Source organism: Phocoena sinus, chromosome X, assembly GCF_008692025.1.
Source record: "Phocoena sinus isolate mPhoSin1 chromosome X, mPhoSin1.pri, whole genome shotgun sequence".
Lineage (NCBI taxonomy): Eukaryota > Metazoa > Chordata > Mammalia > Artiodactyla > Phocoenidae > Phocoena > Phocoena sinus.
Genome location: NC_045784.1, coordinates 17,092,727 through 17,111,150, shown reverse-complemented (window position 1 = coordinate 17,111,150; position 18,424 = coordinate 17,092,727). Strand labels below are relative to the sequence as shown.

The 18,424-nt window shown below is 38.4% G+C and overlaps 1 protein-coding gene across 4 annotated transcripts in view; it reads left to right on the top strand.

Moving 5' to 3' along the window:
• RPS6KA3 (ribosomal protein S6 kinase A3) overlaps positions 1-18,424 on the top strand; it is a 111,501-nt gene that overhangs the window by 39,887 nt on the left and 53,190 nt on the right. For 3 of the 4 annotated variants that reach the window (XM_032619608.1, XM_032619606.1, XM_032619605.1), the window contains one exon: positions 16,837-16,953. In XM_032619608.1, the coding sequence (XP_032475499.1) occupies positions 16,837-16,953 (117 nt within the window). Of the gene's footprint in view, positions 1-8,470; positions 8,549-16,836; positions 16,954-18,424 lie in introns of those variants that run through there. The other variant, XM_032619607.1, reaches the window with a different exon arrangement.

Here is an 18,424-nt window from a genome sequence, read left to right as displayed (position 1 = left end):
TAGCGGTAGTTTCTTCCAACTTCTATGCATGCCGTAGCTACTGTTCATATAGTAACCCTAAGGCAGCAGTGATTTGTATGATGGCCTTAACAATATCCAGGGAATTTCACCAGTTCCCTGTTCTCTGCTGGTTTTCTCCATTTCTTTGAAGCTTCCCTCAAGCTCCCTTAAAACTTGCATTTGAACATCCAAAATGATACTCATAGCTGTGAGTCCAGCATACACTTGCATAACTCTTTCAGTCATCATGGGTTAAACACAAAATAAACTACAGAAAGAGAAGCCCTGGACTTCCCTGGTAGCGCACTGGTTAAGAATCCGCCTGCCAATGCAGGGGGCATGGGTTCGATCCCTGGTCTGGGAAGATCCCACATGCCGTGGAGCAACTAAGCCCGTGCGCCACAACTACTGAGCCTGTGCTCTAGAGCCCGTGTGCTGCAACTACTGAGCCCACGTGCTGTAACTCCTGAAGCCTGCATGCTCTAAGGCCTGTGTGCCGCAACTACTGAGCCTGTGTGCTCCAACTACTGAAGCCCGCGCACCTGCAGCCTGTGTTCCACAACAAGAGAAGCCACCACAACGAGAAGCCCGCTCACCACAACGAAGAGTAGCCCCCGCTCGCCACAACTAGAGAAAGCCCGTGTGCAGCAGCAAAGACCCAAGGCAGCCAAAAATAAATAAAATTAATAAATAAATTTTTTAAAAAAAGAGAAACCCTAGAGGAGTAGACAATAGACAGCGAAGAACCCACTCAAAACAGGAAAGTACGGTAGAGTGCTTGCTCATTGGCAGGGAACATTTGTGAAGTGTTACATTAATGACACTGACTAATTGTTTAGAGTATTGTCTGTTTATCTAACTCTCATTAGCTGAGAGTATATTTTAGCACTTAGAGCATGGGGAAGATATGCTCTAGTAGATTTGAGTATATACCACTTAGGAAAATATTTCCGAGAATAAATAGCATTATAGTTAGCACTGCATGGTCGCATTAAATAGAGTGTGTGTATAATAGGCAAAATTTCCAAGCATGTAAGTTTTCCTTTACTACATTTTTGGCCCTCTTTCAGGGCTATTTTTTATTTCTAGTGTCCCTTTTCTCCACCCCTAAGAGCTTTAAAAAAAAATACCCCCTTTTTAAAAAATATCGTGGCTTGCCTAACTCATATGATCCCTCTGATCCAAATTTGCTTCTCCTCTGCTGTAGTCTACTTATCACAATACCCATTTGTTCAATTTGACTGATCTAAACCATAATTGGAAAGAAAATTCATCTAAGTTCTCTTGAAGTATGAATGGTTTATTGAGTCAACCTGAAATACTGGTGTATTGAAAGTTGTAACTCCTGTACTTAAATGAGTCTCTTAATTTAACCATTTTAGACAAAAATGACTAAGTAAAAAGAACTCCAGGGCTTCCCTGGTGGCGCAGTGGTTAAGAATCCACCTACTAGTGCAGGCGACACGGGTTCGAGCCCTGGGCCAGGAAGATCCCACATGCTGCGGAGCAACTAAGCCCATGTGCCACAACTACTGAGCCTGCACTCTAGAGCCCATGAGCCACAACTACTGAAGCCCACGTGCCACAACTACTGAAGCCTGCGTGCCTAGAGCCCATGGTCCACAACAAGAGATGCCACCACAATGAGAAGCCCGCACACTGTAATGAAGAGTAGCCCCCGCTTGCTGCAACTAGAGAAAGCCTGCATGCAGCAACGAAGACCCAGCGCAACCAAAAACAGATAAATAAATAGAAAGAGAGAAAAAAAAGTATTAAAAAAAAAAGTCCAGGCTAAGCAGGAAAAAAAATGCGTGAATACAGTGACCAGCAATACCACCTAGGGTGTATTGCTACTTACTGCAAGATTCCAGCTGGGACACCGGTGGTGCTGCCCCCTCGCCCTCTCGTCATGCTCAGGGGAGATATTGTGAGTGGAATATAGCATGCTTTCCATTGACACAGGGCCTTAGAAGCAACCCCTCTCAGCGCTCTAGGAAGCCACTACCGTTTGGTTCAGGTTGATGATCATAAAACTTACTTCCCATCTCTGATTTAAAACCTTAGAACCATAGCACTTTATAACATTATCTACTGATGGATGTGTGCTACAGAATAATTCTCCTGTACTTAAATGGAAATCCTTAGATATTAAACCCTTTAGTATCTGAAAAATTGATTCATACAAAAAAACTATCTGAAGGAATTGGTTAAGAACATGTTAATTTTAAGCTTTTATTATAGCAGTTTATTTTTCTCCAGCAGGGTTCAGCCATCATGGAGTCATGAAGATGGTTGATAATTGGGTTTGACCAAGGTTTGGGTTTCGCCAGACAAATATAACGTATGGTGTAGAAAAAGTGTTCAGAAACTCTGCTATGGACCCTCTATCGAGCTGTCTTCCTTCAGGGTCTTATCAAAAGGTTTAGCACCTCCTGGCTTCTGACCTAAGTCAGCCACTGACCATACATATACATGCTCCTTCCCCAGATAGAATTGCCTGTCTATGCTCCCACCAACGTCACAGCCATTTCCACTTCCAAACTGTGGGAACTTGGGCAGCAGGTTCCTTAACTTCTCTCTAAGCCTTAGTTTCTTCATCTGTAGTGTAGATAATAGTATTTACTTATCTCATTGTGGTGAGAGTTAACTGAAGTAATTTCATGTAAAGCATGGTTCTTAGCATATAGTAGTACCTTATATGATAATTGTCAGAATTATACTTGAAAGAAAAAATTATTAATAAATGAGAATTCAAATAAAGGAACTAAGGATTCAGTGAAAGAAGCTAGAAAAAGAACTACAAAGTAAACCCATAAAAAGCAAGAGAGGGCTTCCCTGGTGGCGCAGGGGTTGAGAGTCCGCCTGCCGATGCAGGGGACACGGGTTCGTGCCCCGGTCCGGGAAGATCCCACATGCCGCGGAGCGGCCATGGCTCACAGGTGGAGCCTGTGCTCCACAACGGGAGAGGCCACAGGAGTTAGAGGCCCGCATACCGCAAAAAAAAAAAAAAAGCAAGAGAAAGGATTTAAATTCCAAAATCAGTGAATTGGAAAACAGGAAAAATTTAAAAAGCAAATGCACGACATTAGGAAAGCAAAACAGTATATAACCACAGATAGGAAGGAGATTAAAACATCATAATAACTGAAATATTTACAGATGAAATGATATAATGTCTAGGATTTGCTTCAAAATAATTATGAGAGTGGGGGGAAGTGAGTATCTGAAGCAAGATTGGCCATGAGTTGATAATTGGTATAGTTGAGTGGTGGGTTCATGAGGGTTTGTTATACTATTCAGTCTACTTTTAGATACGCTTGAAATTTTCCTTAAATTTTATTTAAAAAACATAATAGTATACTCAATATATCTCTATACTGATATGGAAGTCTTGCTGAAATATGTGGTTTTCTAAGAAAATCTAAACGATATTTAGGAAGGAATAGAAAAACTATGACTTTACCAATAGCAAGGGAGAAATTTAAGTTATTAAAGAACACGTACCGCCACACACATCCCACCACTACAGTGGTCCCCCCACCACTACAGTGGTCCCCCCACCACTACAGTGCCAGGCCCCAGGCTCCATTAGGAGAAATCTTGGAAACTTTCAAGAAATAGATTGTCCTAAAGCGTAGGAAAAAAGTGTATCACCTTCTAGTCCGTTTTATAAAGTTAGCATAGCCCTGAAAATGAAAGTTAACACAGAAAAGGAAACTGTGCCACTTTATGAATACAGACAGAAAAATCCTTTTAAAAATTTACAAATCAAATACAGACTTATATTAAAACAATGGAATTTTCCTAGGAATACAAGCATATTAGGACATCTGTTGATGTGAGTTATCAAATCAGTAGGTCAAAGGAGAGAAGCTAAGTTTGTATTAATAGATAATAAAAAGACATTTTTTAAAATTGAATATTCATTCTTTTAGTAAAGAGGAAGTAGTCTGATATTAACATGATTAAAATATGTCTAAAACCAAATATTGATATCATATTTGAATAATTTACTGAATATATTCCCAAGTCAGAATCAAGGTAGCATTTATTAGTGTTTGCTTTATGTTCCATAGACTGTGAGAAATTTGAGTTTTATTCTGGGATGGGAAGCCATTGAAGAATGTGAGGTGGGGGTGCGACCAAGCCTGATTTCTGTTTCAAAATTATTCTGGCTGCCATGAAGAGAAAGGATTGCACAGGAAAAATTTGGAAGGAGGAAAACCGGTTAGATGGCACTAGATGATAATGGTTTGTACTGACAGTGTCAGAGAAAATAGAAATAGACAGATTTGAGATTTATTTCAGAGATAAAATCAGTAGAATTTATTGATGGATTATATATGAAGGGAAGGAAGTTAGATTAGAAAGGAAAAAGCCCAACAGGACTTACAGGTTTGGGAGATTGGTATTGATGCCGCTGCCTAAAATGAGTAAGGTTAGCTTCAAATCCAAATCCAAACTTCTTGATAGTCTGTAAGGCCCTGCTTAATGTGGCCCGAACCTACTTCCCCATTTCCTTCTCTTTCCTTGGTGTTCACCACATTCTAGCCACCAAGGTCTTTCCTTTGTGCTTTGAATTCATTAAGCCGATTCCTAATCTCAGGGCTTTTGCATTTGCTGCTCATTCTGTTGGAGGACTCAAGACCATGAGTCAGCAAACTTTGTTTATAAAGGGCTGGGTAGTAAATATTTTAGGCTCTGTGGCAACTACTCAAGTCAGCTGTAGCCATTATGTAGGGAAAAAAACCAGCAGGAGCTCTTATGTAAATAGACATGGGCATGACCAGATTTAGCCCTTGACTGGCCCTGCCTGGTTGTAGTTTACCCCTGCCTGAGGTCTTGGTGTGGTTCTCTCATTATTTTTTAGGTTCTTCCCGGAGGACAACTTGGCAAATACGTTACAATCAAGAAACTTTAAAATGCTGCATACTCTACCTCTAGAAATACAGTGCCACTTCCAGAAATTATTTCTAATAAATTGTGAATGTGCACAAAAGATGGGGACATCCCAGTGATATAGAAGATCAAGTACCCAACAATAGGGGATTTATATAGTAGAATGCTCTGCAGTCATTGATAATGCATTGAGGATGGGGCTTCCCTGGTGGCGCAGTGGTTGGGGGTCCGCCTGCCGATGCAGGGGACGCGGGTTCGTGCCCCGGTCCGGGAGGGTCCCACATGCCGCGGAGCGGCTGGGCCCGTGAGCCGTGGCCGCTGGGCCTGCGCGTCAGGGGCCTGTGCTCCGCGGCGGGAGGGGCCGCAGCAGTGAGAGGCCCGCGTATTGAAAAAAATAAAAATAAAAAAAAATAATGCATTGAGGATGATTTAATAATAGAAAATAGGGGTCAGCAAACTATAGCTGAGACCTGCCCCCTATTTTTGTAAATGAAGTTTTATTGGAACACAGCCTCACCCATTCCTCTTCACGCTGCAGTGGCAGTGTTGACAGAGACCAGTATGGCCTGCAAAGTCAAAAGCATTTACTTTCTGGCCCTCTACAGAAAAAAAAAGTGGTAATATGTGTACTATGGTCCATGTGTATATGTGCGTATATACAGACAGAGACTAGACAGCACCAACATAGAGGATTTTTTCCCTCTTTTGTTTTTCTTCTTTTTATTATTTAAGTTTTCTTCACTGGACATGCATAGTTTTTATAATAAAATTACTCTTCAAGTAGTAAGGCAAATGATAAAAACAATAAGACACAAAAATGAAAAACTAGCTGAAAACTTAATACGAGAAATGTAAAGATAGTTAAAGTTAGAGGCAGGAAAAAGGTTAGAGGCAGGAAAATATCAACAATAATATCTGGTTTCATGTGCACAACCACACAAGTAGTGTCCATTTCAGATTTCAGTGTATGCTACTTAGTTGGGCAGCCATTATTTGAGTTCCTCCTATGTGCTGTTTGCCTGTTCTGAAGCTTAATCTGATAGGGGCAATGGGTTGTGCTTAAATACTAATAAATGCCATAAGCAGTGTCCCTTCTGTACTCATACAAAATTGACAAAATATCCAAACATTTCTCGTAGACACTGGGGTTTACTGCCACAATTTTTCTAAGCCTGACAAGACTCCTGGAATACCTCTGATACTTAGACATGGTATGGATATTTGAGCACACACAAAAGGAACACTGAGGCATTTTTCAGTGTTTCAACTGCTTATAATGAGATATGGGTTCGTTCTGGTTCGGAGGTAGCTAACACCCAAGTAAAGCAGTTGCTCAGTGATATCTTGTATATAAGGGATTCTAATCGTGTGAGCTAGTCTTTTAACTTTATGGTACTTTTTGACATAGAGGAGTTTTTGAATTTTATAATCAAATCTATATCAATGTTTTCCTTTATGGCTTGCATTTTCTAAACAGGTAGCCAAATATCCTAACATCTCCCTCAGATGTAAAGTGTCACATTCTTTTCTGTCACTCTGCTTTTATACAGCAGTACCATGCTGTTTTAATTAAGGTATCATTTCAACTGAGGGAGACTTAGTTCAGATTTTGATATCTGAAATATTGCTTCATTTTTTAGGGGTAGTATTAAAAAGCATAACTCACAGCAAAATGTGAATTGTTAACCTGAGCATCACTAGTCATTAAAGCCAATTTAGACTAATCCTTCAAATTCAAAAAAGGTTATTTGGTTGCTTCTGTTCTGAAGTATTACTTGAGTAAAATTGATGACTGCTCTGCACAGAGACACTCCTGTTTTATTTTGTACCCCTTAATTGGTTCTATAGTAACCATGATGTTTGCCTCTTCTTGACAGTCTTTTTGTTTAATACATTTATTTATTTGTTTATTTATTTATTTATTGGCTGCATTGGGTCTTCGTAGCTGTGTGCAGGCTTTCACTAGTTGCGGCGAGTGGGGGCTACTCTTCCTGGAGGTGTGCAGGCTTCTCATTGCGGTGGCTTCCCTTGTTGCGGAGCATGGGCTGTAGGCGCACGGGCTTCCGTAGTTGTGGCACGTCGGCTCAGCATTTGTGGCTCACGGGCTCTAGAGTGCAGGCTCAGTAGTTGTGGTGCATGGGCTTAGTTGCTCCACGGCATGTGCGATCTTCCCGGACCAGGGGTCAAACCTGTGTCCCCTGCATTGGCAAGTGGATTCTTAACCACTGTGCCACCAGGGAAGTCCCAAGCAGGATTTTTTTTTATTCTTCACCTTGCATTAGGTCATTTATAGAACATTACCATAAAAATTTGATCTAGGAGGAAGAGCCCTGGCCTTTCACATGGTACCCTGTAGCACCTAATGGACCCTCTAGTGTTTGCTCAATACAGGACAGCAGCACTGAGCTCCCATGATAGATAGCTCCGTCATCAAATATGTCCCTGCCTTGATCATAGTTCCTTCAAGCTTGGAGCAAGCTTGGTGATTTTTAGAGGCTCTTCAGGTTTTGAAAATTCAGTGATTTTATTAAATTCATATAGGGTATGTAGATTAACATTTGAGGTTTTTATTGGTTCCACATAGATTGTGTACATTAAGTATTTTCCCACAGCTCTCGATGCTTCTGTCCTTTGGTTTTGTTTAAATGCCGCTATCTCAGTGATCATGTTCTGAATACTGGCATACTTTCAAAAATATTTCCCAAAGCAAAAATACCTTAGAATAACTTCTGGAAGTTATTAGAGGATGAAATGGAGTAAGGGATTGTCTGTTAGCTTGACCCCTCCTTCTCTTCCAGGTTGACTTCTTCAGTAAATGTTCCTTTTGCTCACTAATAGCCCAGGGAGTGGACTTTTTTTTAATTTAGATTTTATCAGCTAGGAATGTGAGTTTTAACTGTGGGCCTTGACGTCTTTAACCTGGTTGATAATTGATGTTTATAACCATTGTGAATTTATATGTAATTCACTTTCATTGAAGGCAGGAAGAATTTGTCCTTACATCACAATCAAAAAGCTTCTTGTGGTCATTTTCTTCCCATAGTTCGGAAACTCTTCCTCATTGACAGGGAACACCCATGACATGTCTATATATAACCTTAAAATAGTCTTGAAACTGTCCTTTGGAGTGTGTGTATAAACATTACGAAGGGTAAAATTTCACATGAGAATTGATGACTTGTTATTTTAATTGTGCTGACTAGTTTCAGTTGCTTTTAAAGTGTCGTATAGTTAAGAAATACCAGCATATCTCAGGATTCTGAAATAAAATAATGTTCGTTTCACGGGTTGTGAAAATTGTCTGGATTTCTGGGAACCAGGAGTACGAACATTTCAACAGGATTTTGCTATCAGCAAATCTGTTTTGGTTTCCTGTTCTGGCCTCTCTACCTATCAGCTACATTAGTGCCCTCGCCATTACGTTTCTCCTTTCTTTTACCACAGGAAAATTGTCAGGCCTCTTTCTCTAGCATTTCAGGACCCGCCTGACAGGAAATTTTCTAATTGCCGGAACAGCTGGTAGGGGAAAACTTTGCAGGGGCTTGGCCTTCCCTTTCTAACTTAAGTTTTACCGTTAGAAATTCTTTATCACCATCATGGTTTCATAGCCATGTTTAAATTTCTGTCTTTTCGTGTTCGCTCTATACAGGTAAGCTTTGTTCAACTTCTTTAGAGACTAAAATGTTTCGGTTAGAGCTAAGTATAATTATACTAATTAAACAATTATTTCACTTTATATGTTCTTTTAAGAAGCTTTTCAAAATTCAAAACCAGTTCTTATAGAACATTTAAAGAATAATATTTCTATTTACTAAAATTAAGCCAGCTATTTGTATTATATATTTCAACTCTGTGTATTTTGTAAACTTATTTTACATTGCCTTTTTAGTGCTAAAGTAATTTTTAATTTTGTTAGTGTTTGTAATTTTGTATAATAAAACAGATGACTGTAACTCTCAGTATTGATTGAACTAGGCGTGAACAAAATTGTGAACCTGCTAATATTTAGGAGATTACTATGTAATAATAATGTAAGTAACATTTTGATGAGTAGGAGAATGTGTTATTTTAAAGTCAAGAACTTAAAAACAGATGTTTGTTGAAATTGGTTCTTTAAAAACTTTGAAGTTTTTAATCAATTATATTTAGCTTTAAGCAAGTAATTTTATCTTACAGTAGGCACACTTTTCAAAGCATAACTTTGTTGAAATGTGCTTAGTGAATGATAATTTGTATTGTATTTAATCTAAAATCCTGCCAAAATCAACTTGATATTTTGCCATGAGAATTGTGCTATCCTGCTGCTCTTTAAAGAGAATTAAATTTGTTGATCGGGATTCCCAATTGGGAGAAAATTCATGCTCTTTCCAGCAGTTATTGAAAATATTAGTCTGGAGAACCAGCAATGCTGTTTTCTCAAACATAGATTCAAGAAGCTGGCCTAGAATACTCTCTTAAAGAATTTGGCTAAATGAAAAATTCTGAATGTATTATTCATTAGCAAATCAAGTAAATTGAATTTGGTCAAATTGTAATCTAGAATAAATTAAAATGTGGTTTCTCACCACAGCTTGAATGACAAGACTAATTTTGTGTCACAGCCAAATAATTTTTATGTATCTTGATCATCAAAAAAAAAATTAACGTATCTTTTTCAAATTAAAAAAAGTATATTATTGAACTATAATTATCTATATAGAAAGCGATGCTTTATTTATTTTACTTTTGGATTATATTTAAGAGATAAATAAAATCTTATAATTTCATTTGTCGGGTCTTTTTTTTATGATAGGCCAAAAAATGGTTACATATCTATGAGTAGAAAATATTTATTGGCTTTCACTAAGGAATATTTAAATATTTTATTTCGAGCTTCAACAATATTTTCTGACATTAAAAACAATTTAAAAAATACAAATGCCTTAGGAACACACTTCCTGACTCAAGGGAGGGGAGGAAAAAGGAAATTATGTATACAAGGCAGGGCATAATGCCAAATGTTGAATCATTCTTTAAAATCAGTTAATGTCACCCAGTTTGTTTTCTTGATATTTGCATGTTACAGTATTAGGTTTTATATAACTCAGGTAAGCAGTGTCTGTTTCAGTCCCTTTTCTTTAATCCTTTTTAAAAACATTTTAAGAACAAAATTTTATATTTTCCTTTTCAACTTGAAAAGGAAACATTGAGTTAATTTTTTCCCGTTAATTTTTTCCCAGTAAGGGGTGAACCTCAAAGACCATTTAAGATGGAACCTATCAACCTTTTGTTGGTCCTGGGAAACAAATGAGGTGGCTTTCTCTGTGACTGGAGGAACAACAAAAGATCCACCTGTCCGTGAATTTTCTTCTGCCATTTTTCTGTGATGTTTAAAATGATACTCCTTACAAATTCCTAAAATTATAGGGTTTTTTTGTTTTTCTGTTTTTTAATTTTTGGCTATGTTGGGTCTTCGTTGCTGCACGCGGGCTTTCTGTAGTTGCGGCGAGCGGGGGCTACTCTTCGTTGCGGTGCACGGGCTTCTCATTGCGGTGGCTTCTTTTGTTGCGGAGCATGGGCTCTAGGTGCGCGGGCTTCAGTAGTTGTGGCACACGGGCTCAGTAGTCGTGGCACACGGGCTCAGTAGTCGTGGCTCGCGGGCTCTAGAGCTCAGGCTCAGTAGTTGTGGTGCATGGGCTTAGTTGCTCCGCGGCATGTGGGATCTTCCCGGAGCAGGGATCGAACCCGTGTCCCCTGCATTGGCAGGCGGATTCCTAATCACTGCACCACCAGGGAAGTCCCATAGATATTTTTTAACTGAACTGACTTTGTTTTATCTATCAGGGTCATATCTCAACAAGTATTTTCCCAGTAGTACATCTTTGAAGCCCTAGGTAAATTCCTAGAGAGCAGATACTCTTCTGTATCGTAGTTTTGCTAATACCTAGTGCAGTACCTGGCCCATAATCTGAATTGCCTTCTAATTAAAAGGAAAGAGCCTAAGAGAATATGTCATAGACCAGAAACACTTCCATCAGGACCAGGCAGTCAGGAAGAAGCAAAAGTACAAGAGCCTTATTATTATTATTACCATTAGGTCTCTCCCCAAAACAGCAAAGATTTCGGTCTGTTTCATTTATTGTATATCTCAGACAGCTAGAAGAGTGCCTGGCATGTATTAGGTGTTCAATAAATAAATGTTTAAATAGATGAACGAATGAATTCCCATTCATAGCTTGAGAGTACTGAACACCTCTGAGTTTGGCAACTGTGAGTACCAAATGTCTGAAAGTGCTGGGAGTGTAGATGAAGGATACAGGGTTGTGATGTAGACCAGCTGGCAGCTTCACAATTTTGCCTACAGGTAGACCTTTATCTAGCAAATAAACGTAGACTTTGTAAAAATAAAAACATGGAATTTTTTATAACTTTTAAAAATACACAAAGTAAGTTTTTGTGGTAATGACTGGGCAGGTATCCATGTATCAGTTCAAGTACAGTTGTGCCAGAAAATGTAAAAATGTTAGCTTCACAGAGTAATTACAATGGATATAACTTACATCTCTGCTCTACTTCATTGATAAAATTCTTTTTCCATAAAATTACAGTTGCTTCACTGTATACTTACAGGCAGAAACGCAACTTTACAAACTATCAAACTGTAGTTCTGTGTTGTCATGTGACAGATTTATTTCAGTAACGGGTGATTTAGTGACCTAAGGTAGGTTTGTCACATGCAAATATCAGTCTGTCCTTGGTTATCAATGTCTTCAGAAATTTGATATCCCTCTCTGCATCCAGCTCATTGGATTCCAGGTATGAGCTAGAAGGGCACATTGTTGCTTTCCTATCTGTTGTCCAAGATTGCCCAAGCATTAGTATTATGTCCTAATTGAACCTCAAATTCATTTCGAAGATATTCATGATCCCATAACTTGGAAAGACTGGTGACATAAAGCACAATTTGGGGATCAAGATACCAACCAAGGATATTGTGCCTATTATGCTACTGTGACTTCACATATACATAAAAGTAGATAGAAAATGGCTTGCTGATATGATTAGTAAGAATTTCAACTGGGAAGGAGCAGAAAAATGTGTTGGGGATAGTTTTTGCAAGTTTTTGCAACTTGGGCCATAGGCATTGATCTTTTCTCTCCACCCCCAAGAACATTTTTTGTATCCTCTGCATCCCAATTTAGAAAAAAGATTTTTAAAAGTCTAGTTACTATCCTCAAGGAGGTTTGGAATGATTGCATCCATTTTGGGGAGGAAGAGGTAGGGAGTGGAGGAAGGTGCTATTTTAAAAAAAAAGAAATATTGAGAAAAGAAGCACTTGAAGATTTACTTTAAAATAAGATTTGCCAGGATAAATTCAGTATGGGGGTGGGAAAATAAAGTCAAGGATGTCTCTCAGAAAAGAGACAGAAAATAGGAGAAAAAAAGATGAAAATTAAATTCCAGACATACAGTATCCAGCTAATAGAGTTGTTGCAAAAAGAGAAACCCTGAAGAGTGGATGGAAGGAAATTATCAAAGAAATGTCAGAATTCCCCCAGAGGTAAAGAATTCACGTCTTTAGATTATAAAGGTTCACCAAGCATCTAGCATTCTGAAGGAAAGGAGACCATATTTATCTCACTTAGTGTGGAATTTCAGAAATACAAGGACAGAAAATTCTTAAAGTTTCCAGAAAGAAAAACCAGGTCACGTACCAAAAAGTATATATCAGGCTAGCATCATCCAGCTCATCAGCAGTGCTGACTGCTAGAAGACAGTGGACGAATGGCGCCAACATTCTTGAGCAAGATTATTTTTATTCTAGAATTTGGTAGCAAGCCAAATTATACAAATGTGAAGACAAAATAGAGACATTTTCAGATGTGCAAGATCCAGAAAGTTTTCTTCCACATCACCTTTCTTAGGAAGTTACAAGGGAGTAGTCTAAGAAAGAGACATGGGAAACTGAAAATAGTGGATTCAACCAGGAAAGCACTGAAGATATATCCCGAGATAATATCTACGCAGCAAGGCCTAGAGAACAACCCATCCTGATGGGAGGGTAAGAGAGGGCTCTCAGAAGAATGGAAAGTATGGTAAAAATCTAAGACTTAAAGTCCCCTTGGATTGTCCCACAAGTCACTGTTAGGGGCCCATATGAAAGGAAATTTAATACACTTCCTAGCCTGTGTTTGAGCAATATATTGTCATGAAAATGCTGCTGCTTATATAGGCTTTCAGCTTTTAGAATCAAGCTGTAGTGAGAGCATGAAGGAGTTGGTTGTGGTTACAGGAGAGAACGTTAATTTCCTTAATATTAATAACCTTAAATATTAATAAAAATAAGCTATTAGCAGGTGGGGGGAAGTTTGAGGGAAAGAATGTATGGGCACTATTACCCTCCTTTTACAAAGTGAAGAATTAGGATTCTGTCTAAAACTTATAGAAAAGACAAGAAGTTTATGTGAAATTAATATAATTATCAAACAGTGGGGAGGAAGGTGATGGATGGAAGGGGCATAGTATAAGTAAGTCCCTCATCTTTCTTATTTTTAAATCAATAGGTATTAAAGTTAATAAACTAAGAAATGATCAAAGTAAGTGCAGAAAGAATTAAAATTTTTTTAAAGCTTAGGTATGGGGGTGAGAAGAGACTTGCTTTTCACCATAAGCTATTCTACCACTATTTGATTTGTTACCCATGTGCATATATTACTTTGACTTTAAAAACAAAAAATTTAGGGAACAGGAAATAACCCAAGTTGACAGAAGGCTACGTGTAAGGGAATGTTGGGAAATAATACCAGAAAAGCAGGTTGAGACCATATTGTAGGCGGCCTCCAATGCCAAGGTAAAGCAGTGCATTTAATTTGGAAAAACTTGGAGGAGTTTTTGAGCAGTCTGGGCATGTAACTGGAGCTGTCTACTTTCAGAAAATGAATTTGTCAGGAGCATGGATTGGAGTGGCAGTGGCAGAAAGGGGCATTAGGAGTGACCAAGCTAGTTTCAGTTTCCTACAGGAAAGGTAATGAAGGATTACAGCAGGACGATGTTACGGGAAATAGAATGAAAGGTATTCCCAGAACCATGCTTGATACATAATAGGTGCTTAAGTGTGTTTATTGAGTGAAGGGATCCAAGGGAGACTCTACATTTTTTAGTAATTTTTTGACATGAAAGGAAGGATAGTCATCAAAGATGAAATCTTTCTTGAATAGTAACTGCTGTTTATTTTGAGATCCATGGCCTGATTGTAGCTCACACTGTGAGAGTAAGGCTTGATGCTGTATGCCTGTGACAAAATGCAGAACGGTTATAATTCAGTAGTCCTTCCTTGCCTATGTTGCCTCTTTATTTGTGACAGACAATTGTAGTAGGTATTTGCTATGAAATATAAGATGAAATAATGTTGCAGCCTAATAAATTACATCCCACTTAACCCAAGAAAGAAAAGTGGTAAAATATATAGAACATTACAGGGTATAGTTCTTCACAGCGTCATGATATAAGGGCGTAAATAGCCATTAGATTTCAGTTAGGCTCTTGAACAGTTCGTTTTTCCCACAGGAGGCACACTGGCACATGCTGGAATCCAACCCATGAACTTAGCCTCACGAGTTCAAGTCTGTTATCCATTAGTCTTCAAAGTTTGATGTGACAGCACTTTAGGGTACAGAAAAGAAAGAGGAGAACTTCTTTATAGTTTCATTTCCATGTATAATGTATATAATTTAGTAATACAAAAAGTATATAATTTATAAGTATATGTAATTTAGTAATACAAAAGTATATATGAGCCAATAAGTATACAAATATTGGGTATATGCTATTTTTTTTATTAATAATGGTGTACTACCAAAAGTTCAGAGACCACTTCACTAATCAGTTTAGCTAACTGACCGAAGAGATACAGACCAGTTACAAAGGCCAGGGGAATAAGTCTGTATGTTCCTGTCATTGATCTTGGATGGGGCACCACCAAGAGCCTCATGACAGTCTCAACGTGGTGTAATGCTAAGATCCTTGTTTTAGAAGTTGTTAGAAGTCAGAAAACCTGGAATTGGGCCCTAAGTCTGCCAGTTACTAGTTTGTGATCTTTACTTGATCTCTTTAAACTTCAGACTGTAGAATATTCAGACCATTTTACCTTTAAAATTTCTAATGGTGAATGGGGGAATCTGTAGAGAGTTCTGAAATGTTTTTGCTTGCTTTGGGGTATACTCTGTGTTATCATTAGCCCTCTCTAATACTGATACGTAGTCAAAGATTTGCATGAAGCATAAATAGAAAAGGTGAAAAAACACCTCACCCGGGCTTGATACATGTTAGGTGTTTAATAAATATTTGCTGGATTTTAATCTGAATCTTTCTTACTTAATCAATCCCACATATACATTGTTCTTTGAAATTTTTTTTTTATTTTATTTTTTTAAAGAATTTGGTAATTTGCTTCCTTTCTTTCCTAATGCGCCTAGGAACAGCTATCACTCTCAAGACCTTGTACACATTGGTCTCATTTAGAGAGAAGGGTGCCCAGGAAGGAGTCAGCTAATGTTTGATTCTACCCTAATGCTTATTGCATGGGATCATTGTGAGAATTAAATGAGATAATACATATGGAATTACAAAATAAAAGACTAAACCATATTAGGGGATTGTTTTATTATTGTTGTCAAAGTTCCAGGAAAGTCCAAAATGATTAAGCTGCCTTAGTAGTAGAACATTCTACAAACTACAGCTTCTCTCTTACAGAGTAAATTGGTGGGCCTGGATTTCTTTTTTATTCTCGTATAGGAGCTTTTTTTCCTTTTACTACTCATTTTCAAAAGCTACCACATTAGGATATCCTTGGTATATCTTTTCGAGAAATCTTTGTAATTCCTTATATTGCCAGCCTTCTGTGTCTCAGAGAATGTTAGTTGAGTTCAAGCATTTATATGGAATACAATGGTAATAAAAAATAATGAATTATTTATGTTTGTATAACACATTTAGATTCTACTCATAGTACGTATGCACTAGAAAAAACATAGGCAAAAAAAAAGATAGTCTTTGACAGGCTTATGTTTCTTGTTTTGTTGGGTTTTGTTTTATTGTTGTAGTTTTGGGCTGATAAAGTACGTCTTGATTATTGAATAAATAAGGTGTACTTAATCTGCTGATCTCAGGGTAATTAAGTAATTGAAATTCTATGTTTACTTACATGTATTTTCAGCCTTTCTCTTCTGACACCTTCTCTCAGGTATAGTAAAGCATCCACATTCTTTAAGTATCCTTCTCTTAACTCTAAGACCTTCTACTTTTCCATCATGCTGAACATGTTTTTTCTGTCTAATCCTCCATCCAAATGTTAAATCTTTTTTGATTTTGTGTTTTAGAGTTATTCCTTTCTCCCATCTCAGATCTCAGTTAGTCCTAGAAACAGAAAGTAACTTAGATATTTCAAACACAGTAAACTTCAGCAGGCTAATTCAAACGGCCTTGCTGAGGGTAGAAATCTCCACGTTGACCCTGGAATATTTTTCAGCCCCTCTCCCCAATAATCAGGTTTTGTTGTGTATAGTGTTGGTTCTACCTAATACAGTCACATATCAGAGCACACCAGATTACTCTGATCTGTTTTCAGTCTTCTTTACACACTCTGCCCTCACCCCATGAAACTAATCATTCTGATTATCTCCAATAGGAAGAGTGAAGACTTGAAAGTATTCAGAACTAATGTTATGTAGAGGTTAAACTGGCCTATGTGGTTGGCTGGTATTATTCTTTCTCTGACATTTAACTTGGAAGTATATTTGCTTGGCATGTGTTCTCGTTTTACTTGGTGGGTCAGTAAAGGTGGTTTGTGTATGTTAATTTGAGGATTTCTAATATGATACAATAAATTTACATTGCTTGATTTATAGCCAGAGGAAGTAGCTCTAACTCTGTTTTATCCCCTTATATTTGCATCAACAGGAAGAAGGCAGTATCAAAGAAATTGCAATCACACATCATGTAAAGGAAGGACATGAAAAGGCAGATCCTTCCCAGTTTGAACTTTTAAAAGTACTAGGGCAGGGATCATTTGGAAAGGTAAGCCATGAATATGTGCTTTGTAAAAAGTTGCTTTTTGGAATTCATGTATATTTCATACAAATGGGGAACAGAAATATTTTATGAAATACTACTCATCTCCCTACAATGCAGTATTTTCTGTGTTTTTACAATTCTCACTATCAATAAGTGTGACAAAGTGAATAAAGTCATTCAGAAGTACAATGGGAACTTTCATAACTTGGCAGTGTTCACTTCATATTCATTTTATCTTCAAGAGTATATGACGTCTCTAATTGCACTTTTTTTTTTTTTTTTTTTTTTTTTTTTTTTCGGTACGCGGGCCTCTTATTGCTGTGGCCTCTCCCGTTGCGGAGCACAGGCTCAGCGGCCATGGCTCACGGGCCCAGCCGCTCCGCGGCATGTGGGACCTTCCCGGACCGGGGCACGAACCCGTGTCCCCTGCATTGGCAGGTGGACTCTCAACCACTGCGCCACCAGGGAAGCCCTAATTGCACTTCCTGAATGATTAAAAAAATCACAAAATGTTCCCGTGACACACTGGCCTCTTTTTGAGTCTTCATGTAGAATCGGAAGGTGATCTTACAATACATTATAACAGTGCATCTCAATCTTTCCTCCAGAGTACCCCTAATACCAGCAGAAAGCGAATAGGTACTCCCAAGGAAATAGGGTGGGGGGTTACCACTACATGTACGAAATTTGGGGGACTTATAGCTTGTCTTTAAAATGAACTCAAAGGCTGCATTCTATTCAGTGATATCTGTGTCTGGTTTTTTTTTTTTTTTTTTAATTAATTAATTAATTAATTTATGGCTGTGTTGGGTCTTGGTTTCTGTGCGAGGACTTTCTCTAGTTGTGGCGAGCGGGGGCCACTCTTCATCGTGGTGTGCGGGCCTCTCACTGTCGCGGCCTCTCTTGTTGCGGAGCACAGGCTCCAGACGCTCAGGCTCAGTAGTTGTGGCTCACGGGCCCAGTTGCTCCCTGGCATGTGGGATCCTCCCAGACCAGGGCTCGAACCCGTGTCCCCTGCATTGACAGACAGATTCTCAACCACTGCGCCACCAGGGAAGCCCCTCTGTGTCTGTTTTTAATATCCAAAAATATTTCTCAACTGTTTCCCAAATCCACCAACTAAAATTGCAACATCTTTATCATTTTTCAAGTATTCCTTGTCCCCCTGCTGCATACCTCAGGAGCGCTTCCTGTACTCCATTTTGAGAAGTACAGCATTATAATCACTACTACTTGATCTATCTAGTCCATTTCTCAGCAAGAGGAACGTTCTGAGATTGCGTTCAGCTTTCACAGTGCAGTGCTTCCTTGCCACCTCTCTGTGAGGAAGCATTTGAAGATAGGCTTTGCAAGCTTCAAAACAACACCCGTTTTGCTCTCTTGTGTATTTTATCGGGACTATTTAGCAATTCTTGGCTAACATAAGTAATCTGTTACAGCTGTTAACCTCTTTCAAGCCCAAAATGATATTTTT